This window comes from Mobula birostris, chromosome 2 (assembly GCF_030028105.1).
Source record: "Mobula birostris isolate sMobBir1 chromosome 2, sMobBir1.hap1, whole genome shotgun sequence".
In the NCBI taxonomy this organism is placed as follows: domain Eukaryota; kingdom Metazoa; phylum Chordata; class Chondrichthyes; order Myliobatiformes; family Myliobatidae; genus Mobula; species Mobula birostris.
In genome coordinates, this window is record NC_092371.1 from 55692937 (window position 1) to 55716903 (window position 23967).

A 23967-nucleotide genomic window follows, 5' to 3' on the forward strand; every position below is an offset into this window, starting at 1 on the left:
GAGGCCCATCACTGGAGATGTCTTATTTATTTGACATATCAGTGATAGGGGAAAACTGCAATTTTCGCTACGGGTTCTTGACCAACATTGCTGTCTTTATCCTCTGGTTGAAAGTTACCACAATTACCTGTTTGTAGAGGGAGCAATTGATAATGTAGCATCCAACTACAAGCACACCTCCTGTGGAATACGGTGGATTCCGGTTAACTGGCATACATTGGGATCAGTACATTTTGGCTCAATTAAACAGCTACCCCAATTAGCCGAAGTTTCATGGGAATAGTTAAAAGGTATAAAATAAGACCAACTACCATTTAATTGAGTAACTATTTATTTATTTAAATGAAACACAGAACAAATTTAAACACTACCAATATCTCTACAGTACAATAAAATTGTATATTAGTTCCTAATAGTTATCAACAGAGGAAGTCATCTGTCGTGTTCTTATAATTGACTGTAAATGAACAAAATCAGCACAAACACGGTGCAGATATTGAACTGCCTTCAAACAATGCTTCTGACGATTGCTTTCTCCAAGTCTTCATTTTCAGTGTAATATTCAAGATACCTTCAAATTCATTGTAACTCCTAACTCGTTGAAGTACTGTAGTTAGAATTGCTTCATTTCACTCCTGGCTGCTTCTGACATCTCCAAGCCTGAATGCTTGCAATCATGGTGAGCAAAACGGTTCTGAAATGTCTTACTGATTATTTCTTGCCAATTATCAGTGGCAAGAGCACTGCTTTTTGAACACAAACATGCGCAGCTGATGTGATTACTCTAAGCATAGTGTAGTATCTAATGGCCATGCAAGTCCACGTGACTGATGCTCATTTGAAACCCCAATTAAGCAGGATTGTGCCTCAAAAAAACAAAAGGAATCTTAGCTATTCTCTTAATTTGTTTTTGTTCTTTAAGGGTTGTCCCAAATAAACAGCTGCCCTGGTTAACTGATGGCCCGATTAACCAGAATTCACTGTATATGGCTCAAATGCCTCACTTTACCAAGCTGAAAGTTTCCAAAGAGTTGAGGAAAACTTAAAATAATGTATAAGAAAGTCATAAATAAATAAAACCATTGGATCTCCAAGTAAAAGTTTAAGTTTGCAATTCAGATATTTTCCTAATCGAGAATGTAATAGTTAGAGAATCAGATATTGCACAGAAAGAGCAAAAGTACATGAGCTTTTAATTGAAGCTTAGTTCAGACTGGCTGAGTACATGCAGTGTCATGTAGCAAGATTCGCTTTCATAGATACAGGAAATTAGAACTCGATAGGCAGTGGAAACAGATACAAGCCTTAGGGGTAAATTACCAAGTACATCATGGTAAAGAGGCAACCAGATTCATTGTTGTGATGTTCCAATCACTGAAATCAAATGCTGTAATTTTCTAATGTTTATTAGTGGCTGGCACATGATCCTACTGGCAGTAGTACTCAGAAACCGCCCGCTAGGCCTGCGTGCTGATACTTTATGTCACCAAAGGATACATTTGCCACTGTATGATCATTGCTATGTGCCTTACCCACCGGAAGCACAATTCAGAAAAAACACCATTGATTTTCCCTATTTCCCCATATCAAGGAAAAATTATGACCTGCAGCACACATTTTTCCCAGAAATCTCCAAGTGAAAATCAAACAAAACTGTAAGAGCTGGAAATCTTGAAAAACAGAAAATGCTGGAAATACTCAGCAGGTCAGGCCACATCAGATTCAAATTCTGACAAAGGGACTTTAACTTTAAATGTTAATTGTCTTCCCCAATTTCCACATATTATCCAACAATGTGATGGACATCCTGTTTTGTTTATTAGACAGGGATAGATAGAGATTCCACTTTAGAACAGAAAAGACTTTCTGCACCATCTGGGCTTTTGCTGATGATGTGACTTTTGTGAGCATTTCTCATAATACTATGTTTGAACACTTCTAGGTCCTGGAATGCTTTTGTAGGAAAACAGGCTTTGAAGTGACTCTCATAAGACTGCTCGACCTTTTTTTTTTAAATGAAGCTTAATTTTTAACTCCAATAATTCGTTCTACAATAGTTTTAGTTTTATTCATCCTGATGATTGCGAGAAATATTTTGATGCAGGATTTGATCTCTGGATTAGCTGTTCAATCAATCAAGAATGGGGTAAGTTTCTCCCTAGAGTTAGACAAAATCCAACCCAAAAAGTTGAGATTTTTCAAACCCACGTCATCCTTCGTTTTACTATTCCTTGACTTTAAATGAGGCCTCTCAAAATGTTTTGGTCAAACTCATCAAAACTGCACAAGGATTCACTAAGGAGTATTCACATCTCCCTGTGTGCATGAGCATGGACCTTTTAACTTAAGGATCTAGAATGGTGGTCTATCAATCCCCAAACAGGAACCTCAGATCCCCCGCCTATAATTAGGAAGTATACTAATTTTAAGAACTTAGCTGACAGAATGGTGGATCTGACTGTCCAGTTGATGAGTATCAACATTGATAACATTTTAGTGAAATGTAGAAAGTTTGGAAATTAAAAGGCCCATTGTTCATGCACATAGGGAGATGTAAATATTCCTTAATGAAGCTTATGGTTTTAGTGAGTTTGACAAATGTCACTTATTATATAGAAAATATTGTTAGGGACAAAGCCAGCAAGGTTGAGGTCTGTGTAGGAAGAAACAACTGGAGGGAGAACAAGTTTGACTGCTGGAGTTGGTTGGATCATCAAGGGAATTGGAGTTCATTATTACAAGAATGATCCCCAATCCAATAGCTGGTTATGGGGTTTTACATCCCTTAAAGAAACTGAGTACAATGTGGCCTCGTTCCTGCAGTTAAACCCATACCTGTCTAGGAATACACTGACCTTGATCAGACCCAATATGGATACAGTAGGTCTTGTAGAAGATGTGGGTGAGCTAGAGAAATTCTGAGAAGGTGCTTGCAGTAAAATAGCCACAGATCTACAGACATAAAAGGGTTTTGGATATATTATGTTCTAGGTGTGATACGGCTAGTTTTGCTGTTTTTAAAGAACAAAGGTTTTATGTCGAGAAGAACATGCTTGGATGCAGGATACTGTCTTCTTTAAAGAAAGAAGAGCTTCAGTGGTTGATGCTTGCATTCCCTTTGAAAACAACTCTGGAATTCTGGGCGCCATTTTTATCACAAAATCTGACAAGTACAGAAAAGTACCTGGAGTCCACTGTAAAGGACGATCTCAAAGCCGCCACAGTCATATTCCTGGGTTTTATCAATTGGTGCCAGAGTTACAGTACATAATTTTCAGAAAACTCAAAGATATTGGATTTTCTAGGCACCCAAAGTACAACACCATTATTTCATGCTGCTCTTTTAAGAGTGATTAACATTTTAATATTATTTATGGACCATTTTATATTTCTAGTTTGTGCTTTCAGTCATAGTTAAGGATGCAATTTGTGCATCAGGAGTTTTGTGTTTTAATTTAATTGTTTATTCTTGTAGTTTTACTTACTATATTGTTACAAATGTCAAATCACTATTATTCTCAAAATATCAAATGATGTTATTATAACAAATGATATCTTGGATGGTCTGAATGTTGGCTCTATATTGGTAGGTAGCAATCTATCTGGTGTACTTAGAAGTATTTCCAGCATTTTCTGTTTTTACATCCCTTCATCAGTAATCTATAATAACTGCAATTTAAAACATCCAGACCGATCAATGCACATTACTGTGCAGGTCAGTCTTTGCAATATACTTAGGGATAAGCAGGTTGAATACACCCAGTCTATTCTAGGAAATGGGTCCATGTCCTTCGAAAATATTACTGGCAAAAAAAAAAACAGCAGTTTCAATTTAACCCTGACGTAACAAGTCCAATCTTCTGTGACATAATTTACTGAAAAATGAGGGCTGAACAAAATATAACAGTGTATATATAAAGTGACAAGTCCAACAAATTTTTTAAACGGTACAAAGTATAAAATTCAAGACATAATACCGATAGTTTTACTGATTAAACACTAAATATAGCACCATGATCTTGAGAAACCATCTGTTTTGAGGTAACTGATCCTTGTATAGAAGAAAATAGGTTTTATGTTTACAGAGATCCTGACATGACATTCACTGTAAAAAGGAACACATTTCTTTATAACAGTGCATATTGTAACCAGCAAATATATGATAACATTTTACACACTTGAATCACTTCTGGTTAAGTCCATGATGATTGAGTGTTGTGTTGATCAGGATTCCGGTACTTGGGTGATGCGGAGAGAAAGAGAGATGAATCTGTAACAATTGTACAGAACAACTCAAATAGTCATGGATGTATTCAGTGCCTGAATGTCAACAGAGATGATATAATCTGCTGATTGTACTTTTTTGGATTGTTCGTAGTTGGTTCTACTCCTCTTCGCAGTCAGGGCAGCATTTGCCTTGTTTCTTCAACGGATTTCTGCAGTTCTGAGGACAAGTTCTCATTACACATTTGGTCTCTGTATCCTGTAGGTAACAAGTGTTAAACAAAATACTTACAGATGATGTACAAAAGATGCAATCTGACAGATTGACTTTTATAATTTTTTTTATATAACCATGGATTCTGTGTATGGTGCTTATCAAAATTTCTACCCTGCATATACTCCCTAACTCCTGCACATCATAACTTCGTGAAAATAACTTCATCGTAACAAATTCCTATACTAATTCCTTATTTATGCTGTTGCTTCCATAAGCCACTCGGAAAGCCTTCCAATGTCAATGCTAATTCACTATGAAAAACAACATAGGTAATCCATTTATGTAAAAAAAATCTGTTGAAAAGATAACAAAATTTGTCGAGAATAACATTATTACTAATGCTTAGAATCTTTCAGAGGAGACAGCTCCCATTGTTGTAAAATTAAACTGTTTTAAGATAGACTCTGTTATGTTCAACCAGAATCCAATTCAAAGGTATTATCTGCAGTGCCTATAAAAAGTCTTCAGTCTCCTTGGAAGTTTTCATGTTATATTGTTTTACAACATTGAATCACAGTGGATTTAATTTGGCTTTTTTTGACATTGATCAACAGAAAAAGACTCTTTCGTCTCAAAGTGAGAGCAAATCTCTACAAAGTGATCTAAATTATTTACAAATATAAAACACAAATAAGTGACTGTTTAAGTATTCACTCCCTTTAATATGACACACCAAATCAGCACTGGTGCAGCCAGTTGGTTTTAGAAGTCACATCATTAGTTAAATGGAGATTATCATGTGCAGTCAACACGTTTCAACTGTAAAAATACACCTGTATCTGGAAGGTCCAACTGCTGGTGAGCCAATATCCTGGTAAAAACTGCACCATGAAGTCCAAAGAACAAGCAACTCCATGAAAAGGTTATTGAAAAGTAACAGTCAGGAGATAGATAGAAAAAAATTTCCAAGTCACTGAATATCCCTTGGAGTACAGTTAAGTCAAACATCAAGAAACAGAAAGAATATGGCATGGCTGTTAATCTGCCTGAAGCAGGCCGTCCTCAAAAGTGAGGACTGTGCAAGAAGGGGACTAGTGAGGGAGGCCACCAAGAGACCTATGACAACTCTGGACGAGTTACAAACTTCAGTAGCTGAGATGGAGAGACTGCGCATACAACAACTGTTGCCCAGGTGCTTCACCAGTCACAGCTTTCTGGAAGAGTGCCAAAGAGAAAGCCACTGTTGAAAAAAAAACCCACATGAAGTCTCAGCTAGAGTTTGCCAGAAGGCCTGTGGGAGACTCTGAAGTCAGCTGGAAAGGTTCTATGATCTGATGAAACCAAAATTGAGCTTTTTGGACATCAGCCTAAACACTATGTTTGGTGTAAACTCTGCACATCATCAAAAACACACCGTCCCTACTGTGAAGCATGGTGGTGGCTGCACCATGCTGTGAGGATGCTTCACTGCAGCAGGCCCTGGAAGGCTTGTGAAGGTAGGGAGTAAAATGAATGCACTAAAATACAGGGAAATCCTGGAGGAAAACCTGATGCAGTCTGCAAGAGAACTGCAACTTGGGGAGAAGAGTTGTTTTCCAGCAAGACAATGACCCCAAGCATAAAGCCAAAGCTGCACAGGAATGGCTTAAAAGCAACAAAGTTAATGTTCTGGAGTGTCCAAGTCCAAGAATTTGTGGCTGCACTTGAAAAGGGCTGTTCACTCACCATCCTCCATGCAATCTGACAGAGCTTGAGCAGTATTGTAAAGACGAGTGGGGAAAAATTGTAGTGTCCAGATGTTCAAAGCTGATAGAAACCTATCAACACAGACACAAGGCTGTAATTGCTGCCAAAAGTACCTCTACTAAAAGCTGACTTGAGGGGCGTGAATACTTTTGCGATCAATTATTTTGTGTTTTATGTATGTAATTAGTTTAGATTACTTTTTAGAGATCTGTTTTCACTTTGAAACAAAAGTGTTTTTTTCTGTTTAAAAAAAAGCCAAATTAAATCCACTGCAATTCAATGTTGTAAAACAATAAAACATGAAAACTTTCAAGAAGGGTGAATACTTTTTTAGGCACTGTAATACAGAGGCTGCTTTCTATAGGGAATTGTTTGTTACCTTGCCATTGCATCTGTCCTCCCCCCCAGTCACTTAAATCATTATACAGGAATGGCACCTTTAGCAAGACCTACTATACATTTACTGCACCTCCCAAGTACATTTGATGAGGCCACTTCAGGGGTCACTAATGGCCAGAATTTAGTTCAATTCTTTTACAAGCAATTTCAACTGAATTAATTTAAACAAGTCATTATTTTGAGACACAATGAGCTCAGCCTCATGCTCTCAATGTTGATCTCTGAGACCATCTGTGTTTAGCTTTCTTTGTGACTGCAAGGGTTTCCTCCTACATCCCACAAACATGTGGGTTGGTGCATTTGGTCACTGTAAATTATCCCTAATATGTTGATGAATGGCAAAATCTAGGGGTAGCTGGTAGGGAGAATAACATGGGATTAGTGAAGGATTACAGGGAATGGTCACTTGATGATTGCCTGGGCTTGGTGGTCCAAAGGCTTGTTTCTGTGTCACATAATTTTGTGATGATAACAGATAAAATTCTACAGTGTGTGACTTTAACTAAACATCCATTTTAAACGTCCTGGTCTAGTTGTGGTTCCCGTGGAGAATGTGTATTCTCGTTTATGTCATAATACCAGGTTCACTAAAATCTTTACAGTCAATCCTTGCCTCAATACTTTGATTAATTTCTATTTTGGCAACAGTTATTTTGTCCACCCATTACACTTACCCAATTTTCCTTCACTTTTACAGAACTTATACCCCCACTCTGGGTTTGTGGGCACAGCTGGAAATATTTGATTCAATGAGCAACAGTCCCATTCTGACTTATGCTAAATGAAAATACTATAATTTCACGACATTATGAATTTAATTTCCTACCTTACAGTGGCAAAAAGTGCATGAGTCTTTCTCCCAATATTCACCTTCACGTCTTACATTTCCATCCTTGTCAATGCAGCCTGTTAATTTCAAGTGAGCTTCAAGAATCTCGATCTATTTATTAAAAGATATGATAAAAATTAACTATAAAATGAACACTGATTTTTCTCATATTACCAGAATCTGGAATTTCTCTTTGCGCGCTAAGAACAACATTATTGCTCAGAAACATCAGAAAGTCTGCAGATGCTGGAAATCCAAAGCAACACACACAAGATGCTGGAGAAACTCAGCAGACGGCTGCATCTATGGAAGTTAATAAACAGTCAACGTTTCAGGATGAGAGCGTTCTTCAGGACTGAGAAGGAAGGGGGAAGATGCCAGAATAAAAAAGGGCGGGGGGGTCATTGGATCCTTGGGATTGTAAGTTTCCATTCTCACCAACTTTTCCAATATCTTACCTTTACATAATACTAATTTTCTTAGGTTCCTCACTCTCATAGACAGAAGAGGTACTGCAGGTGCAGGAAATCTATAACAATACACACAATGTGCGGAGGTGCTCAGCAGGCCAGACAGCATCTATGGATGGGAATAAACAGTTGATGTTTCGGGCCAAGGAAGGGTCTCGGCCCAAAACGCCGACTGTATACTGCCATCCATAGACGCTGCCTGACCTGCTGAGCTCCTCCAGCACATTGAGTGTATTCTCCTGCATATCTAGTATTTTTAGGTAATTTTTTGTGTATTCTGCCATGCACACAGATACGTAGCTTTTGATCAATCTGTCTGCATTTCATAATCTCTATTCTAAGTTCTGTTTCTTGCATCATCAAGCTAGTAATCTTCTGATGATTCAGTCAAGATATTATTCTTCATATGAAAATGGACAATTAACACCAGTAGAATATTGAAACATGAAATGTGGAACTTACTTGTGCTGTTGGTCTAGGTTTCATCAGTACAAAAAGTACTGATGTACTTCACCCAATGAATCTTCAGAATCCAATCATAGTTGAATTGAAGTTGACATGAAGACAAAAATTACTAGACGGAAAATTCTACTTCAGATCTATAGGCAGAATTGGCTTTTATGGGCAGAATTGATTTGCCCATACAAGACAGAGGAGTCAAATGAACTCATTTTGGCTGGAGGTCTGTACTAGTGGTGTTCCATAGGAATCTGTTCTGGGACCTTTGAAAATATGGATGGGTGGGTTAGTAAGTTCATAGATGAAATAAAGGTTGGTGGCATTGTGGATAGTGTAGGTGATTGCCAAATGATGTGGTGGGATATAGATTAGTTGCAGATATGGACAGAGAAATGGAAGATGGAGTTTAATACAGCCAATTGCGAGTTGTGGAATCTTTGGGAGATTAAATGTAAAAGGACAGTGCACAGTTAATGGCAAGACACTTAACAGTGTGATGTACAGAGGGATTTTGTTGTGTAACTCCGTAGTTCTTTGTATGTGATTGCAGAGCATGATATGTAGTAAAGAAGGTACATGGTGTGCCTACCCTTATTAGTCAAGAAATTGAATGCAAGAGTCAGCAAGATATATTGCAGCTTTATAAAACTCTGGCCGCAGCTGGAGTATTGCATCAGGCCTTGGAGAGAGCGCACAGGAGGTTTGCCAAAATGCTGCTTGATCAGATGGTGTTTGCAATGAGGAGAGGCCGAGCAAACTTGGGTTGTTTTCTTTGGAGTGCTGGACACTGAGCAGAGAGCAGAGAGGTTTATAAGATTATGAGAGCTAAAGATAGAATAAACATAGACAGCATATTTTTCCCAGATTTGAAAGTCTAATACCAGAAGGCTTGCTTTTAAGGTGAGAGGAGTTAAGTTCAAAGGAGTTGTGTGGGCAAGTATTTTTTTTAGACAAGAGTGTGGTGTGTGCCTGGAACGTGCTAGCAGGGGTGGCAGTGGAGGAAAGTACAATGGAAGCATTTAAAAAGTACTTCGATATGGACATGAATATGAGGAGAATGGAGGAGTATCGGCCTTGTGTATGCAGAGGGATTAGTTTCGTTAGGCATTTAAATATTAATTTAATTCAATACACTATTGAGAACAGAAGAGCCTGTTCTTGCGCTACCTTCTAGTGCTGTGAGTTCTGAGATGTCTGATAAGGCCAATGTAGGACTTGCCATAGGAGTGCTAAGAGGTGCTTGAAGGGCAGCAGATGGGTAGCTTTGGCATTGGTGTGCTCCTTCTGCCATTTACATTTATCTGTGCTCTCAACACAAGATTGTCATAGCTGGGTGGGAGTAGTGGGGAAGTGTAGTGGTGATAAACTCCCACAATCTATTAAATTCTCCCAATGGCGTGCAACTCAAATAGCCCCTGACAACCAAGTCCAACTCCTGGCCTTCAGGTGTGGACCTAGCTAGTAGGCCCAGCGGAACCATTTCTACTGATAGCAGAAGGTGCAAAGGCAGGTTACTGGGTGCCTTAAGATCAATCACTCCATGTAGGTGGGGTTCATCAGCTGTGGTTGACGGCTCATCTAGGAGAAAGAAAACTCTAATCTCAAATCTCCACTGCCTTGTGGCTATGCCCACTTATGGAGAAGGCATAATAATAGGCATCTGTTAGTCTTGTGAGACCACGGATTTGCGCCTTGCAAGGTTTCCAGGGTGCAGGCCTGGGCAAGGTTGTATGGAATTCTGGCAGTTGCCCATGCTGCAAGTCTCCCCACTCCACGCCACCGACGTTGTCCAAGGGAAGGGCACTAGGGCCGATACAGCTTGGCACCAGTATGGAGAAGGCTTCTGGAGTAAAGCATAATGAAAAATCTAGGGCTGGGGTTTCGAAGGCAGTCTTATGTTGAGTTTAATGCTGACAGCAATGCCTCTGCTGACATGAAGTTTTCAATGCCATCCGGAATGCTGCTTCTCCATGGAAAGGGATACCCACAAATTGTTGGGAATATTGAGTTATGGGAAAAGTTTATCCACAAATTGGTGGGAATGTTGTGCTTTTTCAAGGCCACGCTTTCATCATTTCTTCTATTTGAGGAATGACAGAGCTCAGAATCTCTTTTGGATGAATGGTCTGGCATGTGATCAACTGCCTTGCCCATTAAGGCAACTTAGGGATTCAGTGCTCGGTAAGGTTGAATGCTGAGTGGTCAAGAGTGAACACTGACGTTGCATTGCTTATTCTGCCAGTGGAATTGGGAGATTAATATGTCAGCGAAACAAAACCACCCCCATTCCTGATACACAACAGGTTTTCTTGAAATTTTGGCACAAATTATATACAGTAATTTTTAAAGAAGTTTTGCTTTATTTGTCACATATACATCAAAACATAGAATGAAATGTGTTGTTTACATCAAATCAAATCAGTGAGGATTGTGCTGGGGGCAGACTGCAATTGCCATACTTCCAGACCCAACATAGCATGCCCACAACTTACCAACCTAACCATAATTGTACGTCTTTGGAATGTGGGAGGAAACCGGAGCACCTGGAGGAAACCCACACGGTCAAGGGGAGAACATACAAGCCCCTTACAGACAGCAGCAAGAATCAAACCTGGATCAGTGACTCTTTGTGCTGTAAAGCAATTGTGCTAACTGCTTTGCTACCATATGGCTGGAGGTTTATACAGGGATCAATGCCCGTAAAGGACAGCATCATGTAACTGAATGCCTATTAACAATTTGATTTAAATATCCTTGTGCACCACAGGCACGTTAATTAAAAACTTGCAACTTTTTTAGAAAGCATTTGGTATGCTTACCTTTATTGGTTGAGAGACATTGAATATAAAAAATTGGGACATCATGTTGCAGGTATCAAAGCATTGGTTAGACCACATTTGGAGCTCTGGACATCACAATGCAAGAATGATGTGGTAAAAGAGAGAGCAGAAGAAACTCACCAGGATGTTGTCTGGAATAGAGGGCTGTTGTTACAGAGAAATTGGTTTGACTGGGTTTGTATTCATCCGACTGAAACATATAAGATTATTAAGGGATTGGACACGCTAGAGGCAGGAAACATGTTCCCGATGCTGGGGGAGTCCAGAACCAGAGGCCACAGTTTAAGAATAAGGGGTAGACAATTTAGAACGGAGTTGAGGAAAAACTCTTTCACACAGAGGGTTGTGGTTCTGTGGAATGCTCTGCCTCAGAAGGCAGTGGAGGCCAATTCTCTGGACTCTTTCAAGAAAGAGTCAGATAGAGCTCTTAAAGATAGCGGATTGAAGGGATATGGGGAGAAGGCAGGAAAAGGGTACTGATTGTGGATGATCAGCCACGATCAATGTGAATGGTGGTGCTGGCTCGAAGGGCTGAATGGCCTACTCCTGCACCTATGTCTATTGTCTATTAGAATGTGGAGGCCTGGTTTTATAAAATTATGAGGCAAATATAAGTAATTTTTTTCCTCCCCTAGAGCTGAGCTGAATAGAACTAGAGCACTTAGAATTAACGTATGAGGAAAGAGATTTAAAAGCAATCTGAGGGGTATGTTTTTCACACAGAGGGAGGTGGTTATGTGGAACAAACTATCTGAGGCACATACAATTACAATGTTAAAAAGGAATTTGGACAGCTAATTAGACAAGAAAGGTGTGGAGGGATATAGGCTTAATGCAGAATGCCGGGAAATGGGATTAGTGTAGGTCAGGTTGAAGGTCGGATATGAACAAGATGGGCCTGTTGCTGTATTCTGTTATTCTATGAGTGTTTGAAAATTAAATAAAGATTAGTAAATGCTCTGCAGCTGTAGCACAACGAGCTTCAGCTTGTTGCTTTGGGAGAAGTTAGAACAAGAATAACAAGAAGTAAGGTATGTACTCAATGAGTTAATCTGCTTCTAATGCCAAGATTCTTGGTACAACCAGCATAGAATGAGTGCGTACAGTCAGTTTACATAAGTCAGAATCGGAATCAGGTTTATTATCACCGGCATGTGATGTGAAATTTGTTAACTTAGCAGCAGCAGTTCAATGCAATATGTAATCCAGCAGAGACAAAAAAAAGATAATAAATAAAATAGAACATAATAAATAAACAAGTAAATCAATTACGTATATTGAATAGATTTTTTTAAAACGTGCAAAAACAGGAAAACTGTATATTAAAAAAAAAGTGAGGTAGTGTCCAAAGCTTCAATGTCTATTTAGGAATCGGATGGCAGAGCGGAAGAAGCTGTTCCTGAATTGCTGAGTGTGTGCCTTCAGGCTTCTATACCTCATATCTGATGGTAACAGTGAGAAAAAGGCATGCCCTGGGTGCTGGAGGTTCTTAATAATGGATGCTGCCTTTCTGAGACACCGCTCCCTAGAGATGTCCTGGGGTACTTTGTAGGCTAGTGCCCAAGATGGAGCTGACTAGATTTACAACCTTCTGCAGCTTCTTTCGGTCCTGTGCAGTAACCCCTCCATACCATACAGTGAGGCAGCCCATTAGAATGCTCTCCACAGTACAACTATAGAAGTTTTTGAGTGTATTTGTTGACACGCCAAATCTCTTCAAACTCCTAATAAAGTATAGCCGCTGTCTTGCCTTTTTAATAACTACATCAATATGTTGGGACCAGGTTAGATCCTCAGAGATCTTGACACTGAGGAACTTGAAGCTGCTCACTCTCTCCACAGGACAGGAGTTTCCTGATTAAGCAATCATGTGCTCAAATTTTATGTGTCTTTTCACCTAGTATTGTCTGCAAGAAAGTCTTCCTTGACTTCCAGGCCAAAAGTTAGCAAGCTAAAACAAATACAGGTGTTCCCCGCTTTTCGAACGTTCGCTTTACAAAACCTCACTGTTACGAAAGACCTACATTAGTACCCTGTTTTCGCTTTCAGAAGGTGTTTTCACTGTTACGAAAAAAATCAGCACGCGAAAAAATCAGCGCGCGATAAAAAGCCGCGCGCGCCCCGAGCAGCCGCTCTCCCCAGATTCAGAACGGCATTGCTTTAACACGATGCATTGAGCAGCCGTTTGCAAGATGGGTTCTGAGGTATTGGAAAAGCCTGAAAGAGCTCGTAAGGGTGTTACATTTAGCGTAAAACTAGACATGATTAAGCGTTTCGATCGTGGTGAACGAAGTAAGGACAAAGTGAGTTTGACTTGTGGAAACTGATGAAGATGATGTTGAAGAGGTTTTGGCATCCCATGACCAAGAACTGATAGATGAAGAGATGATGCAATTGGAAGAGGAAAGGATAACAGTCGAAACCGAATGCAGTAGCGAAATGAACGTGAAGCCACTGCGTGAGATTTTCGCTGCAATGATAAAGTACGACTTTAATTTTGAAAGGGTACGTCGGTTTAGGGGATATTTACAAGATGGTTTCAGTCCTTACAAAGAACTGTATTATAGAAAAATGCGCGAGGCTCAGCAGTCAAGCACACCTTCCACATCAGCCACAGCAGATGACGAACCTCGACCTTCGACATTGAGGCGGGCAGTCGTAGGAGAAGATGAGCCGCCTGCTCTAATGGAAACAGACGACAAGATGATACCCCAGTGTCCCACCACCCCAACACCCAGGCCGCGGACAGATACTGTACCGATTCACGAAGAATGCAGCAGTAGCCGGGAGACACACAGCGCATCTTTAAGAAAAATGCCGAAATAAACATTCTAATTAATTAGGTGCCACCCCACACGTAAATGTCGGCCCAGATCAGAAGCGATGCAATCGGCAATCGGCACTGATCTGAGCCGACAATTACTTGTCGGGCGGCACCTAATTAATCAGCATGTTTATTGCGGCTTTTTTCTTAAATATGTGCTGTGTGCCTCCTGGCTACCGCTGGACTCCTGCATGCTTCGCGGCAATGTATCAGTCCACGGCCTGGAGGGTGGGTGCCACTGCACCACCCAACCTGCGACGATTCAGTCTAACACACCATCATCAGTGTGCTCAGCACTGAACCAATTCCGGTAAGTGATACTACACTGTACATACATTATTTCTACTTTATATCGGCTGTGAATTTTTACGTGTTATTTGGTATGATTTCGCAGCTTCATAGCTTAAAGGTTACTAGAGGGCGAATTGTGCCACGTTTCTGCGGAGAGCGCTTGTGTGAGATTTTCTGCCGAGAGTACTTGCGTGACATTTTCGCTACGGAGAACAGTGCAGTAATGATTGTGGAAAAGTATTTCTATTTTATATAGGCTGTGTATTAATCATATCATTCCCGCTTTTACTATATGTTACTGTTATTTTAGGTTTTATGTGTTATTTTATTTGTTATTTTTGGGTCTGCGAACACCCACAAAATTTTCCCATATAAATAAATGGTAATTGCTTCTTCGCTTTACGACATTTCGGCTTACGAACCGTTTCATAGGAACGCTCTACCTTCGGATGGCGGGGGAAACCTGTAATTTAAATTTATTGATGGCTGTTTGCCCAACAGCACTAGACAGATCTTAGGACAAATCAACAACATCACTCAAAGATGTTGACGTGCAAATCCAGTTAAGGAAATAGAGAGAAATAAACTGGGACAATAGAGGACTACTATTGTCAGGCTGCTATTAAGGCACAGGGTTAATATAAAATACGGGAACCTCACTGATTTTGTTATAAATGTTTTTCCAATTGTGCTTGATACTAACTTGAGAAAAGAACTTTCACTTTGTTAAACTCCAAATTTTAATTAAAAAATGGTTGGTGTAATATGAAGTACAAACAATTAAGATTCTAAATTAAATGTGAAAACTGAAGAGCATTATGACTGAGGAACATCTGAAGGAAATGCTAAAGAGTGAAAATCTTACCTTTCTCCTTAGTTTTTCCAGTTCAGGTGCACAGTTATCAGCCTGTGTAGAAGAGGAGTTGGAAATCTTTTCCTGAGCTTCCACATCTCTAGAGGAAATAGACATAATCCCTTAAAACACTGACAATTTATGGAAACATGACATAAACTATAACTAATTGACCAGTGACAACAAAATATCAAGTAGTTGCAAATTTTTTTTTACATTTTAGTATTAAACAATAAAGTTAACTATTCTAGACAGCTCCATACTGGAATTTACAGACCTTTTATTTATATTTTATTGACATAATATAAAAGTTATATTTGATAATATTGACCAAAATGAGCAAACGAGATTTTCTATTTACTATTTTTGCAGAGAGATTAACTCATTTTAAATAGTTAAAGTAATTTAAGTTGCAGAGAAATGCTACCATATGTCTGCATTAATTTGCTGACAGCATTTAATGGCTTCATTTTTTATATATTCTTCTATCAACAATTTTTTTGAAAGAAAGCCTTGATTTAAAGTGGTCATCATGCTAGGTCTGGAGGTGCAGAGAAAAGTATGTGCAACTGGTGGCTTTTCAAGTGCAGTCCCTGCCCTTTTTTCAGTATTATTTTTCAATTTCCATAACCAAATTATGTTCACTGTGCATAGTAACAATATGTTAGATGCATCTGTAGCACAATATTTACAAGGATTAATAGTTGTTCTATAATTATTGGCATGCTACAATTTTGCAATGTTTAATTTTAACTTTTAATGTTAACAGATATTAATACTTGTAATATTAGTACTTATAAAATTAATGTAAAAAGAGCAGAGAAGAAAGAATTTCTCTTACAAGAGAATGAAAGTTAGTGCAAGATATGCAAGTTCATTCATTCAAAACCTCCTAAAAGTAAATATTTTTGAGTCTGTGTTTTTTAAAATCATCTGAGGAAACAAGAATGTACAAACTGAAGTATCACTATTAGGGCACAGCAGTTACTAATCAAATTGCATTGCTCTCTTAGAATATAGACGTCAAGTAATTCTTTACTTCAATGCAGTTAAACATGCTGTACATGCAAAATGGGTGTGTAAACTGGTAAATTAATTAACTGGTAAAGGTTGAGATGCACATTTTGGTAGAATGAATAAGGCTACATACTTCCTGGAATTTAAGAGTTCAAATAGGGTGAATAATAAAGAAGGGGAGAACCAGTGTTATGTTATTAAGTTTTCAGCAATGCACTAAGGATAATTTCTGCGGGATGGAATTTGAAAGCTTGGGAATACTCTGTACATTTTGGAGTGCCCTTTGTATTTATAAGCTCCACATCAAAGTGTGAATAGAAGGCATGGGCAAGACACTTAAAATATTTAGAAGAATGCTATCAGAACTGAGAGATAATAAATGAGGAAAAATTGAAGAAGCAATTGCTTTGGATAAAATAACTTTGTCAGATTCTGTCATGATCTGAGCCAGTCAGAGACACAAATCCAAGCACATTAGTATCAAAACTGTTTTTCACAGATCACAAAAACTGATAGGAGAACAAGATCACTCTACATTTATGTTTCTTATGCATAGTGAACACCAATTGCATTTTAAGCTTTAGTCAGAATTAGAAATTCGACAGACTGAGGAACACAAGATATATAATTATCATAATTTAGTTTCACAAATTATTAACTAAATTTAAACAATTGTAGCATCTTTCAGCCAAATCAAAACAGAAGAAATATTTAGTCAGAATTTACAGGATGAGTAATTTAAACAAGCTGAACCATAGCTACAGTAAGAAAATCTCCACAGAATGATGAACTTCCAAGTATGTTATGTCGGACTAGATGTTAATATCCCTTATTTCCACCCCTGAGACATGCTGCCTAGACTCTGTGGGGTGGCCAAGTGAGTGGTGGCACCTTCTGGGTTATCAAGTGGGCACCTTCTTTCCTCAGTGTTTCGTTGATAGGCCCACGACACCTCCGGAGGGTTCAGCAGTGAATCCCGGCATCCTGGGCTCACCCCCTAGATGCCTTTCACTTACTTGGGGGCCAGAATGGAATCCTTTCTCTTCATCCAGAGCCACTGACTACCCTTTTCAGCTGCTCTGGAGAGGTCTTTGACTGCTTGTTGGTGTGTCTTCCCTCGTACTCCCAACTCCCGGAGTAGCCTTGATGTTGATGTGGGTACAAGTCCTACTTCGACCGGTCGGACCCTTGCTTTCCAGCCTCGTTGTTGTGCATCGGCTGCAAGCTCAGCACACCTCAGCTTCTTGCACTCGTAGGCCTCCTCTGCTGCATCCTTCCAGGGCACTGTAAGCTCGACGATGTAAACAAGATGGAGCGAGGCCAACTATAGCACAAGGTCTGGTCTGAGGTTGGTTTCTGCGATTTCAGTTGGGAAGCAGAGCCACCACCTTCCAATCACGTGCTCCGTCTAGCCACCCGGTGTCTGGTCTCGATGTATCGAGTCTGGCTTGACCCTCACCTTCCCGGACAAATGCTGTTAATGGCCAATGGGATGAAGGGGGAGGGAGAGCGTTGACGCTCATCTGCCGACTTTCCAGCACGACTGCAAGACACCGTAGCACCTGGTTGTGCCTCCAGGTGTATCAGCCTTGCGTAAGGCTGGTGTTGCAGCTCACCAGAATGTGTTGCTGAAGTCGGGCAGAGGGAGCATGTGGGGTCCTCTCCAAACCACTGGCTAAGATTCATGGGAGACGACAAGACATCGCAGGCAGCCCTGATGGTGAAGTTCGCTCTGAATGTCCCCATCTCCCACAGCTCTTTCCAGGAGATCTTTCTTTTCTCCACTCCCTCCCATCTCATCCATTGCCCTTACCTTGCCTGAGCGACGGCCTTTGCGCACCTTGCCGCCTCCTCCTGCCAACGAATCTCCTGCGTCTCTGAGTCGGAGCAGCCTTGTTCCAGGCTGGTGTACTGTCCCCAAGGCCAAGACCGCTCCTCCCGTGCTGCACTCGGCCCACGATGTCCCTATGCTTGAGAGCCGCCTTTGCTTGCTCGGTTGCTTCTGATGGAGTCCATTTCCTCCCAGTATCCAGGATGTTGGCAGCTTGTGCTACAAATGGATCACTCGCCTCTGTTAACATCATCTCCCGTCTGACTCTGGCGCACTTGTACTCCTCTGAAAGACTGGAAATGAGTCGCTCTAGGACTCCTTTGCCGTAGAGCCCTATGCTGCTGAGGCAGCTGGGAAAACCAAGCCACTTCCTTACGTATGAGCTGATCAGTCTCTCCAGCTTTTCCACCTTCGAGATTGGAACTTCATACAGGGTTGGTGGCCACATGAGGGATGGAAGGAGCTCAAATTGCATACACCACAGCTTCAACTTGCCAGAGGGTGTGGTTCTGTCGATGCTCTTGAGGCCACTGACGGCATCCTTCCTGAGCTGATCTACCTGCTCTGTGTCTTTGAGGGATGTGTTATACCACTGACCTAGGCTCTTCACAGGCTTCTTGAAGACTGTTGGAATCCTCTCATCACCCATGTAGAAGCGTCGGTCTGCCAGCTTCCCCTTGACGACAGAGATACTTCTGGACTTGTTCGGCTTGATCTTCAGCCGACCCTGCTCGACGTTCTCTTGAAGCTTTCTCAACAGATGTACAGTACAAGCCTTGGTCATGGTGAGTGTTGTGAGATCATCCATGTATGCTCTGATAGACGGCAGCCTCAAGCCAGGTCTTGTGTGCTGTCCTCCAACCACTCATCGAGATGCTTTAATGATCACCTCCATGGCCATGGTGAAGGCGAGCAGGGAGCTGGTACAACCGGCCATGATTCCCACTTCCGGATGTTGCCACACTGTGGTGTAATCTGCTGTTGTCAAACATAGCTGCATGTCTTGGAAGTAGGCCTTAAGGAGGCTTGTGAGGGCCACTGGGATTCTGAAGAAGTGGAAAGCAGTCCAGAGGAGGTTATGAGGGACTGAGCCGAAGGTGTTGGTGAGGTCCAGGAACACCACATAAAGATCTGTTCCCTCCTTCTTGGTGACCTGGATCTGATGCCAGATGGTGCAAGCATGTTCCAGACAGCCAGAGGAGACCGAGATCCCTGCTTTCTGCATTGATGTATCAATCAGATGGTTTCTTTGCAGATATCTTGACAGACTATGAGCTACCACCCTAAAGAAGATTTTGCCCTCGATGTTTAGGAGACTAATCTGACACAATTGGCCGATTTCTGATGAACCCTTTTCCTTTGGGGTCAGGATTCCTCCGGCTCTCTGCCAGGATGTTGGTACCTCCTGCTTACGCCATACCACCTTCATGAGCCTCCAGAGGAACCGCAGGACACCTGGTGCATTTTTGTAGAGCCTGTACGGCACTCCATTGGGACCTGGGGCTGATGCAGCCCTTGCTCTATCAACAATTTTCTCCACCTCACTCCATCTAGGTGGGCTGATATCTAGTTAGTGTTCCAGTGGATGGATTGGTGGCATGTCAGGTGGGAGGGTGATCTCTTCACCCTAAGGGACAAAATAACAAGTGGTCTTTCTAAATAAATGAAGAACTCATAATACAGCAGATCTGTTAGTCTCTGTAAAAGAGAGGGAAAAAATCTAATGTCTTGCATGTGAAGTCCCTGTTGGACCTACAAGTTATTTAAAAGGGATGGAAAGAACAGGTGCAGGTCACATACATGAATGGTTTCTCTGTAAAGTGAGAACTTTATAAGGCATTTCCTAAAATAATGGAAATTAATTGATAAATCTCATAAAGCAATGAAAATGTTTAAACTAACACCGGCCAGCTTGCTAACGTCAATCCACGTGATCTGTACAACAAATAACAATAATTATTCTGTAAATTTTCATTACACAATGTATCTTAAGTAAGGTTTGAAATAAGAAATTTGAAATAAGGCACATAAGATTACCAAGTTATAATCCTCTTCCAGGTTGTTCTGATCTTGCTTTCATAACAAAACAGGTTCTTTTAATTTTCTTTTTCTGCAGAACTGAAGAATGTACATTCATTTACCTCTTACTTTGTTTTGTCATCCATTTTGGCTGTGCATCTTTGGATTCTGGGAAACTATATTCTTCTGAACGCTTGCTCTGGAATCTTTGTGAGAGAGTATTGAACTGTCCACGATTTGCACAGTCTAGTCAAACAAACAAAAGTATTTCACTGCATTATTATCAGTATCCAACAATTCTAGTGTGAATGACGACTTTTCCATTCATTCTCTGAAACATTCACGAGCATTAATAATGAAATCCTTTCAATGTACTTAACAAAAATGGAAATTAATCAATCCTATTCAGACTACATTTTCCTTCTGTGAAGAGACGTTAGCAAATTTGTAGAGATGGGTGTTTGCAGTGCTCCCAGTAATTCACAAGTAAGTAGTTTCTTAGATTATAAATACTTTTCCATACTATTCACTCTGGCTAACCTCTAAATCCCACAAGCTGGGACAGAATTAACTAATATCATTCGTCACTGACAAGGGCAAATATTTTTCCAAAATTTTCCCCTTATTGGAAATTTTGAGTTTCCATCAAGATTCTTTCACTTTCTTCATTTTCTTTGTTTCATGGCTGTCTGTGGAGAAAATGAATCTCAGGGTTGTATACTGCATACATACTTTTGTTAGGGCGTTTTTGGGGTTAGGACATATAGCAACTAACTTCAGCCACCTACCTTTAGATCTAAATATGGACTGTAGGTTAAATCTAAAATGCAACTCTGGACAATGGAATCCTAGAGTTGTGAAGCAGTTCATTGTAGGACCAGACAATGTGGAGATTCGGTGTGAAGAGAGGGGTGAGAGAGTTATGAGTGGTTCAAAGAAAGCAAAGCAGATACATTGTAAACATAGAACTATCCTTTGATCTTTAGCATATAAAATCTGATGTAGTGTTGGGTCAAGTAGGCCTCTTCCTCTGAAGGGGTCTCAATATGATGCTTGCTGTGTCTCATTTTGTTGTATGAAGAGATTACTTCATATCTACAAGCTACTTCTCTCTGGTGACTTTGTTCATGCAACAACATTTGGGGCCTCATCCAGGGATACCTTCTTGTGACCCATTGTGTGGTCAGTGATCTCAGCAGTCTAAGTGGGTGAGTATTTTTTAAAATTAAATTGCTGCCCTATTTGAGTAGACTCTCGTTAAGTTGGCCTTTCCTGGTACACATTTATTTTTTGCCAGAAGGGTCAAGAGGAGATACTGTTAAGGCATTTTTAGGGTTAGGACATATAGCAAATAACTTCAGGAAGTAACTTCAGCCACCATTCTTCAGATCTGAATATGGACCGTAGATTAAATTTAAAATGCAACGCTGGACAATGATATCCTAGGGCTGTGAAAACAGCAGTTGATTGAAGGACCAGACAATGCTGATTAACATTGACAGGGTGGGTGCGAAGAGGGGGGTGTGAGAGTTATGTGTGGTTCAAGGAAAGCATTGTAGATACATTGTAAATAAAGAATTGTCTTTTGATATATAGCATATAAAATGTGATGTAGTGTTGGGGTCGAGCAGGCCTGTTCCTTCAAAAGGGTATCAATATGATTCCTGCTGTGTCTCATTTTGTTGAATGAAGATACTATTTCATGTCTACCAGCTACTTCTGTCCGTGACCTTGTTCACGCAACAACACATACTTTGACAATAAATGTACTTTGGATCCTTTGATATTACGTGTAGCTGACATTAATGACTTTATGAAGATTATGCAAACCTGTAGTGCACCAACTACACATACTACTGCTTATTTCATTTTCAGTCTTAAAACCATGGCACATTTATTCTTTTTCCTTCCCAAGAACAACCTGCAGTTGCACAGTGCATTTAATATTAAACAAAATCTTCAGAGAATTGAAGATCAAAAAAAAACTGCAGATTATGACAATTTGAAATGAAAATATAAAATGCTGGAAAAGCTCAGCTAGTCAGGCACTGTCCATGGAAAGAGAATTAATGTTTCAGGTTGAAGTCATCAACTGCTTATGGGGGGATTTTGACCAGGAACAGCTAAATTTGCTTTTCTTTCCATAAATTTGCCTGACCCACTGAGTTTCTCCAGTATTTTTAAACTTATTTCAGAGAACTTAATGGATTTACAAGACTGTTGTCAGGGCTGGGGAAAATTAGCTATGCAAAGAAATTAGATAAACTAGACTTCTTTAGAGCAGAGGAGGCCAAGAGATAATTTAATTAAGGTATATAAAGATATGAGGAGACTAGATAAAATATATGAAGAGGGCAAACTTCCTTTAGCAGAGTGGACAAAAAAAAAGAGCAGCGATTTGAAATAATTGGTAGAAGGAATAGAAGTTTGCTAAGGAAATATTTTTCCACATTGAGGTAGGTAGAAATTTTGGAATTCACAGCATGAAAGGGTGTTACATTTTCAGGAGCAATGCTCCTTGGATTTGGATGTATGCTTGAAGAGCTACATTCTCCTGGGCTATCAACAAAATATCAGAAGGTGGCGTTGGGCTGGGTAGTTCTTTTCGAACAGTATGGATGTGATGGAGAAATGGCCTTGTGTGACATCAATTTTCTTCAATCCTTTTCCTATAAAATGATGATGTTTTCATAGCCATGGTGAGAGGTGAATTTTAAAATGGTCCTCAAGGATGCTTAGGAAATGGAAAAAAAAAGGTTTACAAAAAGAGTATGGGAGTAGCAGCAAGGAAAAGGAATACAGGCAGAGCCAGAGAATAGACAGCTCAGAGTTCTGAACATTAGAGGAAATACCAGACTGAAGAAAGAGAGAAGACGTGAAACTATTTAAGCATAGGAGCCAGTATGGGTGAACATGGATTGACATGGTGGGTGAGTGGATGTAGCATGATAGGATAGTTTTGGATGTGCTGAAAACTAGATGGAAAATAGAAAAATAGCTGGAAAATATATTTAAATAAACAAGTTGGAAAACTAAGTTTCAACAATGAGAATTGCAGCAGCAGATTTACTGATATGACCATTGAAGACAGTGAGAGGGAGGTGAAAATAACAGGTATTTGAGCTGCAGAGGATGTCTAGCCAAGTTGATGTTTGACAAGTAGTTAGAGAATAATGACTTATGAATGACATGTATGTGCAAGGTAACCTCCTGCTCACCAATGACACTATTAAGAGGAAGAATGTAAATGTGGAAGGGACCAATGGCAGATGGATTTAAGATATTTCAAAAGGTATGGATTTGGGGATGATGTGGATGTTCTTGTGAAGATGCAGAATCTAAATGAGGAAATAAATGTAGTTGAGGAAGATTGTGGAAGAGAAACATCTGAGGACAATGATCTAGACCAGGGGTTCTCAACTTTTTTTTATGTCATGGATCAATATCATTAACCAAGGGACCCCAGGTAGGGAACTCCCGATCTAGACTAATATGTCAAACACTGTGGATGAATCAAGGAGGAAAATTGAACTGTAGAGAGGTGGTGTTATTAGTGATTTTGATCAAGATCTGAACCAGGGAATTACTGGGCAATTGACCTGCAAAGTGACAACAGAGGGTTTTAGGATTGTAATTATGGTGATATTGAAAGCCACTTTGGAATTTCTGTACATGCATTATTTAATATGACAAATCTAAACTTCCTTTTGGTGATCATAACTCTCCAATGACAATGTTATTTTGCAATTGAGGAAACTTTTCAATACATTTTGTTCTAAAATATTCTGAAACTGAGTACTTGTTAGAACATAGAAAAGAACAGCACATTTGTGGGCCCTTTAGCCCACAAATCCCTTCTATATAACCCATAACCTTCCATTTTTATTTCATCTATTTGCTAAGTGTTTCTTAATTGTCCCTAATGTATCAGCTCCACCACCATTCCCA

The 23967-nt window shown here is 40.0% G+C and overlaps 1 protein-coding gene across 3 annotated transcripts in view; it reads right to left on the bottom strand.

Moving 5' to 3' along the window:
- Positions 1–354: 354 nt before the first annotated feature.
- The window catches only part of LOC140186793 (peroxidasin homolog), a 271446-nt gene continuing 247833 nt past the window's right edge, over positions 355–23967 (bottom strand). For 2 of the 3 annotated variants that reach the window (XM_072241373.1, XM_072241381.1), the window contains exons 20-23: positions 20142–20265; positions 15165–15252; positions 7413–7526; positions 355–4483 (exon numbers count right to left, since the gene is read on the bottom strand). In XM_072241373.1, coding sequence (XP_072097474.1) covers positions 4385–4483; positions 7413–7526; positions 15165–15252; positions 20142–20265 — 425 coding nt within the window. In that variant the 3' untranslated portion in view covers positions 355–4384. Of the gene's footprint in view, positions 4484–7412; positions 7527–15164; positions 15253–20141; positions 20266–23967 lie in introns of those variants that run through there. The other variant, XM_072241390.1, reaches the window with a different exon arrangement.